Source organism: Pyxicephalus adspersus, chromosome Z (genome assembly GCF_032062135.1).
Source record: "Pyxicephalus adspersus chromosome Z, UCB_Pads_2.0, whole genome shotgun sequence".
NCBI classification, from domain to species: Eukaryota; Metazoa; Chordata; class Amphibia; order Anura; family Pyxicephalidae; genus Pyxicephalus; species Pyxicephalus adspersus.
In genome coordinates this window covers 12,455,738-12,464,506 of record NC_092871.1, presented here as the reverse complement: position 1 = coordinate 12,464,506, position 8,769 = coordinate 12,455,738, and the positions used below count along the sequence as shown (strand labels likewise).

General features: G+C 41.9%; 1 protein-coding gene across 1 annotated transcript; it reads left to right on the top strand.

The window, feature by feature from the left end:
- Positions 1–213: 213 nt before the first annotated feature.
- TUBB (tubulin beta class I) lies at positions 214–3,406 on the top strand (the record flags this gene model as incomplete). The annotated part of the gene is given in 3 exon segments (XM_072429942.1): positions 214–322; positions 741–851; positions 1,239–3,406. Coding segments are annotated over 3 exon segments (1,278 nt in total), but the record flags the coding sequence as incomplete, so codon positions are not given.
- Between the last annotated feature and the right edge of the window lie 5,363 nt (positions 3,407–8,769).

Genomic DNA, 8,769 nt, shown 5'->3' with positions numbered 1-8,769 from the left:
GGTAAATCACATGGCCACACAAAGATCAGTTTTGGGTAGAATGACACTTTAAATGAAGTCTGCAGATGTATTTAGGGTACAAAACTTGAATGTTCTGCAGCAGAATGAGGATGTGGTTAGGGCTTCCTGTTTCTGTCTGCCAGTAGATCAGACAGTGAAATCAAACACCTTTAGTGGCATGTTCCCTAAACATGATTTCATCTTTCTCCATAGTTTTGGGAGGTTATCAGTGACGAGCATGGAATCGACCCAACAGGGACATACCATGGAGACAGCGATCTGCAGCTCGACAGGATCAGCGTCTACTACAACGAGGCAACAGGTATTCTGAGTTTCTTTGGTACTTTTGAGTAACGGAATTAGAAAATGTACACTTTAAGTAAAGTCAGTATTCTTGATCTGATTATTTGTTACTGGGGAGTGACCCAAAATTACAAACCCATCAGATTAACATTTTAGCCATGTTTATTTGGTTGCAGTAGTTCAGCAGTCTTTACTAATTACTAGTAAGATAAAGGATGCTTTGTGTGTAAAAAGATACTAATTTTATAATGTCTATCTTTTCCTAGAGCTATAAATGTAAGAGGGGTGGTGGCTTTTATTTTGATAATTGACAGGTCTTCTTTAAAAGAAATACTTCCATACAGGGGCTTAGCCAGTGCTGTCATAGATCAGAACCAACAAACTGAACCTAGTTTGCCTTTTCCACAGTCAGATTCTAATGTTCCCTTTGTTTCCAGGTGGCAAATATGTCCCAAGGGCCATCCTCGTCGATCTAGAGCCAGGAACAATGGACTCTGTCCGATCTGGGCCCTTCGGACAGATATTCAGGCCCGACAACTTTGTATTTGGTAAGCTTTTTTTAATTTAAAAAATATTTTTTATATATGTAATTACATGGTAAAGCTACAAAGTGTATTTATATAACTGGAAAAACAGACATAATATACCAAAGGATTAAATGCTTAGTAAACTTAAATAAGTAAAAAAAAAATGAGAAAAGTTGCTATATATATTATGATATTATTAACTGGGATCTGTTTTAGGGTCTGGAATACTGATTGCTTTGTATACAATAGTGTTATGCAGTTTGAACTCATGACTAATGGCATACACAGTTTTAAAAAGTGTCAACTACTTCACTTGTAATTGTTAGGGTTATTATTTTATTAACTTTCACATCACAGTAGCACCAAGAGTTGGTCTTTTACTTATGACTCTTTTTCCTTCTTCTTCAGGACAAAGTGGTGCTGGCAACAACTGGGCTAAGGGCCACTACACTGAAGGAGCTGAGCTGGTAGACTCTGTTCTAGATGTGGTGAGAAAGGAGGCAGAGAGCTGTGATTGTCTTCAGGGCTTCCAGCTCACACACTCCCTGGGTGGTGGTACCGGATCCGGTATGGGCACACTTCTCATTAGCAAAATCCGGGAAGAGTATCCTGACCGTATCATGAACACCTTCAGCGTGGTGCCCTCTCCCAAGGTGTCTGACACTGTTGTGGAACCCTACAATGCCACATTGTCTGTCCATCAGCTGGTTGAGAACACAGATGAGACCTACTGCATTGACAACGAGGCCCTTTACGACATCTGCTTCCGCACCCTGAAGTTGACCACCCCAACCTATGGAGATCTAAATCACCTGGTTAGCGCCACCATGAGTGGGGTCACTACTTGCTTGCGTTTCCCAGGCCAGCTGAATGCTGATCTTCGTAAACTGGCAGTCAACATGGTCCCCTTCCCTCGTCTTCACTTCTTCATGCCAGGGTTCGCTCCTCTGACCAGCCGAGGCAGTCAGCAGTACCGTGCTCTAACCGTGCCCGAGCTCACTCAGCAGGTCTTCGATGCCAAGAACATGATGGCTGCCTGTGACCCACGCCACGGCCGATACCTGACAGTAGCTGCAGTGTTCCGTGGTCGCATGTCCATGAAGGAGGTTGATGAGCAGATGCTCAACGTCCAGAACAAGAACAGCAGCTACTTCGTAGAATGGATCCCCAACAACGTCAAGACAGCAGTGTGTGACATCCCACCACGCGGCCTTAAGATGGCAGTCACATTCATCGGCAACAGCACCGCCATCCAGGAGCTGTTCAAACGCATCTCAGAGCAGTTCACTGCCATGTTCCGTCGCAAGGCTTTCCTCCACTGGTACACAGGAGAGGGCATGGACGAAATGGAGTTCACAGAGGCTGAAAGCAACATGAATGACCTTGTCTCCGAGTACCAACAGTACCAAGATGCTACAGCAGAAGAAGAGGAAGATTTCAATGAAGAAGCAGAGGAGGAGGCTTGAGTTTTCTCTACCACCACTTTCACCACCACTACTCCCTCTCCGTCTCCACTTCTTCCTCATCTTTCCTCCTCCTTCATTCTCAGGCTGAGAGAAAAAAAAAAGTCTTTACAGAAGATTCCCAATTGTTTAATTCCTTCATCTTTATTCACTTTTTCTGTGTTTCCTCTTATGCTTCTCTATTCCTTCTCTGTATGTGTTTCTTCAATCTTGTGAAAAGTCCATGAAGGTAGGCCTTGGTTAGAGTTGGCTACATCTCGTACAGGTTTATAGTTTGGTCTTTGGAGTTGCCACAGCTAGTAGGCGGTAGTAGGCTCCTTAGATGACTGGCATAGCTTTGTTCACTTGGTTTCTATCAAAGGGTGGCCTAATTAAAGTTAAAATCCTTGACCTTTTCTTGTGGCTGAGTGCTGGTCTCTGTAGCTGCAGGTTGGTTAAAAGTCTAGTTATACCCTGAGATTGGAGGAGAGCTTGAACACATCTAATCCCTACCCTACTTTTCTGAGCCCCATTCCATGGTGGCTACGTTTGTCCTATTTTACAAGCAGTTTCCTTTCTTTTTCTGTTTCCTTAAGTTATTACTGTGGGCACACATAAAATGTACCAATCACTGCCACTTCCCTAATTACAAACTAAATGGGAACCCTGGAAAATATCTCCATTATAGCTTGGCTTGATATAGGTCCCAAGAAACCAAGGCTTTGCCTTTCATTGTTTACAATATAACAACCAGATCTAACTAAATGCACTTAACACTTCACAGCAAACAGTATTTTTACATATTGCAAATTTTGGTTATTTAAAAAAAACACTGGCCTGAAATCTAGAGCCTGGCTTGTGGTTATCAAGGAAACAATTGTATGTATAAAGAGAAAAATAAAGAGTTTGCTGTTAGCAAATGGAAGGAATCGTGGGGAAGAATCTTTCTCTTAAAGTGAAAAGTGGATGTTTCATTTTTGACCTGTTTTTATTTCTGTTGTTCTGTTCATCCTTCTCTCTCTCTTTCTCTCTGTTCCCATGCCATTATTATTTTTTATTTTACTGTTGCTTTTTCATATTGAAAAGATGACAAGCCTGTGACGGAAAAAAAATAAACCAGTTTTTTTAAGTTTTGTCTGGCGTATGATAGACTCTTTCTTTAATCTCAGGGTGAAATACTTGGGGGGAGGTAAAGAAGGATTGTGTTTTTTCCCAATTAAGGCAAAGTGGGCAAAGGATCAAGTTTTTAAGTTATTAATATGTGGAAAGTCCTAAAGCTGTCTTACTGAAGATAGACGTTAGTTACCAAGCTATACCTGGCCTAAAATGTCTTAAGTCACCCCATAGTAAGCATACTGTAAGTGTTAGAATTGGCAATGACAGCCTGCATGGTTCTTCCCTGATAGATTCCTTATAGCAATTGGCCCTGCTGCTCCATTGGCTTGATGAAAAATTGAATAATGAGTTAGAGCTGTTGTGACTTGGATTTAGGCTTCTTACCCTATCAATCTGTGACTGCAAATTTTGTTGAAGTGATCAAATACCTCTGTCACATAGGAGAAACGCAGAGTAAGCCACACGCCCCGGGTACTGGCTTAGAAACCCTTGGTAATGGGTATGTGAGCAATGAATACTAAAGCCTGTGCTTTTGGGGAAGGGGACATTAAAGTAGCGGTTTGAAATAGTCTGAATTTACAACTGACTGCAGAATCATTCTTATCTGAAAAACAGACTCCATGCAATGCATAACAGTTTGACCCTATTCCCTTCCTATTTCAATCTAGCCTCTATACTTTTAAAATTTCTTCCTAAATTTCTTATACTTCTCAGGAAAAAAAAATAAATATTACAGTGTATTCAATTCCCAGCATGATTCATTTTGTTGGCATAACATAGTCCGAAAAAAAAACAGGAAGTTACAGAAAAAAAAGTGATAAAGGAAAATATAAACTCCCAAGGAACCAAAACAATGTTGGAGAATTTTGCTTTAAAAAATAAAAATGAAAACGGAACAAAAACAACAAGGAGGCAGAAGATATCCAGCCTTGACTGTCCCTGGCTCAACCCTATTATTCATTGAATTTCACTTTTTTAAATCATGAAGGCCCAGCATTATGAGTGGGAGTTACTTAGAATGGTCTGTATGCAACAGTTTGCCAATTTCCATTCTGACATCCACATACCAAGACATTTTAATACTAAATAACTTCTCCCACAAGCCTAATGCTTACATCCCCGCTGAAGGCTCGTGATTGGATTACCAAGGCAGGGTGCAGTGATATACTGAAAGCTGTATTAAGGACCCAACAGGTCTCTTCCTTCGGCTGTAATCTGCCTGCATTGCAAACAGCAGCACAAAAACCAACTGATGAGCGATTATTATTAATAAGGATTTATACAGCGCCAACATATTACACTTCAGGAGGAGAAGACCCTGCCCTGAAGAGCTTACAATCTAAGCGGTGGGGGAAGTAACACACAATAGGAGGGGAGATATGTAATGGAGGGAAGTAGTGAGGATTTCAAGCGACAAAAGAAGATGGGTAGGCAAGTTTTTAAATGAGCAAAAAGTAGGAGCAAGCCGAATAGGACGATGAAGACCATTCCAGAGATTCAGGGCGGGCCTAAAAGCTTTGGAGACGTGCATGTGATGAGGTTATAAGTGAGGAAGTCAGTGGTAGGTCATTGGAGGAGCAGAGAGAGCGGCAGGGGGAGTATTTTTTTACCAGGTCAGAAAAGTAAGTGGGACAAGAACTGTGGAGGGATTTGAAGGCAAAGCACAGGAGCTTGGATTTGATTCTAAGGTGAAACAAAAGCCAATGAAGAGAACTACAAAGAGATGCAGCAGAAGAGGAGCGGTGGGAAGGATGGATGAGTCTGTAATAATAGATTGTACAGGAGAGAGTCAGGTTAGTGGAAGGAGGTTACAGTAGTCCAGACAAGGGATGATGGGAGCGTGTACAGGTAGTCCCCAGGTTAAGGACATTCGATATACAGACCCCTTGCTAGATACAAAGGGTGGGGGGGGGCGGTTTGCATGACTTTCAGAAGAAATCTTTTGCTAAACACAACTGAGGTTCTGGGTAATCTTAAATGACCAAGACTGCAGTTGTTTCTTTTTGCATTTCAAAGCACAGCTTGCTCCAGACGTTAATGAATGTTTTTTTGCTTTGTTTGTGATTAACTCACAGTGAAGATTTTATACAGTAACTGACACCTCACTGCCTAATAATATGTTGAGACAAACATCTGTCCTAATTGCATTTTTTTATATATTGTACCTGTTCCAACTTAAGAACAAACCTACAGTCCCTATCTTGTATGTAGCCCAGGTACTACCTGTACAAGGAGTTTGGTGGTCTCAGGGGACAGGTAGGGGTGGATTTTGGAGATGTTGCGCAGGTGAAAGTGACAGGACCTGGAAATATTCTAAATATGGGGGGTAAATGAAAGGGCAGAACCGAAGGTGACGTCAAGACAACGTGCCAATGTGAAGAATAACAGCTCTGTTAACAGTTAGATATATGTCGGGGGAGATTTGGAATTTGAGAGGGGGGGATGATGATGAGTTCTGTTTTATCCAGGTTGAGTTTCAGGAATCGGTCAGACATCCATGATGAGATGGCTGACAGGCAGCATGAGACCTTATCCAGGACTGAGGGGGACAGGTCAGGGGTGGACAGATAAATTTCAGTGTCATCAGCATACCAATGGTACTGTAAGTTAAAGGAGGATATAAGACTACCGAGAGAGGAGGTGTACAGAGAAAAGAGAACCGGTCCAAGGACTGACCCTTGGGGAACACCAACAGGGAGGAGAGTGGGTGAAGAGAAGTTACCATTGAAAGAAACTTGAAAGGAGCAGTCAGACAGATAGGAAGCAAACCAAGAGAGAGCAGTGTCACTGATACCAATGGAGCGCATGATTTGATGGGTGAGTCTTTTGTAGACAAGGCGTTCAAGAAGTTTGGAAACATATGGAAGAAGGGAGATAGGACGGTAGCTAGAATGTAGCAAGGGGTCTAACGAGAGTTTCTTTAGGATAGGGAGAATTATGGCATGTTTGAAAGGTAGATGAAATGTTCCAGAAGAAATAGGTTAAATAGCTCTTTTAGGGTGCAAGCTATTGTGGAGGAATGGGCACGGAGTAGACCAGAGGTGTCCCGCTTGGGGAGACAGGGCCACTAGGAAGCGTACTCTGGCTTGCACAGAAGTGGTTTGAGCCCTAAGAAGGGCCAAAGTCTAAGCGTTAACCAGGTCTTTCCCAGAGCCTCTAATGGTAGGGATGTTGCCAGGTTGCAGTCCTTGGGCACACCAGGATGGGCAGAATGATACACAGTACCAAATCACTAAGTTGAAGAATAGTCAAGGAAGGCTGGGGTCAAGGCCGGCAGCAAGCAAAAGAGGTCAGGTCACACATTAGGGGTCAAATACCAGGGATCCATGAAACAGATACCAGTGACACAGGGGTCACTGTAGACACAGGGAAGCACAGGGTACACAGGAATATACACTAGGAAGAGGTAAGTGTGACAAGAAGGAATTGGGTCAAGCAGACAGGTAGTAGATGGAGATGATGAAGAGAGGAGACTTCATCCAGACTAACAGGGCTGAGGGATTGGTTCCTTTAATACAGTTAAAAACAGTTTTTTGTTCTGACAAAAGTGTCTCCCCTCTTTATAAGCTAAACAATATTGGTAGTGCGAGTCCAGTGGTATTCTGCCTCGCTTTTTAGAAAAGGATGGATGGATCTTGCAGGGGTATATGATCTTTACATACAAGTCTCTGTCACTTTTTAATGTCCTTTTATATTTGGAGAAGGTAGTAATCACACCAGCGCCATATCCACATCCATTATACTCAATTTAGGGACGAAAAACTGTTTATAGATTATTATTACTTTTATAGATTTAATATTATTACCACCAACCTATTATGCAGCTCTGTACAATAAATAGGAGTTGCAAATGGCAGACCCAGAAGAACTTACAATCTAAGAGGTGGGGAAGTATCACACAATTGGAGGGGGATATGGATTTGTGGGTAAGTAGTGAGGGTTTAAGAGACAGAAGAAGACGGGTAGGCAAGTTTGAAAAAATGGGTTTTGAGTGCTCTGTTAAATGAGCAGAAATTAGGAGCAAGCCGAATAGGACGAGGAAGACCAGTCCAGAGAGTTGGGGCAGCTCTAGAAAAGTCTTGGAGCCGTGCGCGTGATGAGGTTATGAGTGAGGAAATCAGTAGTAGGTCATTGGAGGAACAAAGAGAGCGGCTGAGGAGTATTTTTTTACCAGGCCAGAAAGGTAAGTGGGACAAAAACTGTGGAGGGAATAGAAGGCAAAGCACAGGAGCTTGAATTTGATTCCAGGGTAAAATGAAAATCCAATGAAGAGAACTACAAAGAGATGCAGCAGAAGAGGAGCGGAGGGAAGGATGGATGAGTCTGGCTGCAGCATTCATAATAGATCATAGAGGAGAGAGTAGGGTTAGTGGAATACCAGGGAGAAGGACATAACAGAACCTCTACTGATGGAACCTACTACAAATGGAATACAAGGGGCCCTGGACACTCCTCAGCCAACAGCAACCCACACAGGGACCCGAAGGGGGCTTCAAGCCAGTTCTGATCAGGGGCCCAATGTTGACTATGGCCACAACTGAATAAAAGTAAGATATTGTAAGATATAGCAAGGTAAATTAGAGGATATAAGATGGACTCCAGGCAAATGGATAAATACAAGGATAGTCTGAAGATATATTGGTTCAGTTTTGCTCATAGCATATCAACATTCACACTGCTAATATAGGGGAACGCAGTAATAATTGTAAGAGCAATATCTAACTCCTGCAATTACTATTTTCATTAAAGGCAGGCAATTGGCAGTGCCCATATACCCAAGATTCAAAAGATCTATCTCATTTTGTATAAGGCTGCCTTTATCCCAGTCTGTGGAGTGTTAGGCACACTAATAAATTCATGCTTGATTTGTCAGACAATCCATATTTCCCTGATCAAAAATCAATGTGGGTATATTGATTGTTTTAGCTCCTAGCACCATTTATTATTGAACGGATTTCAGCAGAAATGTGTTAGGAAATCGAATGGAATGCCGCCACTCGCTAACTTTATGGTTCAAAGATATATAGCCATCAATCGCCTGCTGGCTCTGTCAATAAAATAAACAGCTATTCCGATTCAATGTTCTTCTTTCTTATAACTTATCCTAGGCATAGGATATACAATGTATATAAGCGATTATACATCCAACTTGATAAAAACATTAAATTCAGTAAAAATTCTAGAGAGAATACACTTTTATCAGTTAAGCTAAGTGATCCAGCAAACCTGCAATGGATCTTGTTCAGGATTGAAAAATTTGCTAACAAATAGCAAATAGCTTTTAAGAAATCCATTCCAGGTTTGCTATATCACCCAGGTTTACTGATGAAAGTGTATCCTCTACAGCCTTGGAGAGCTTGTTTAAAATTAGGCCCAATGTC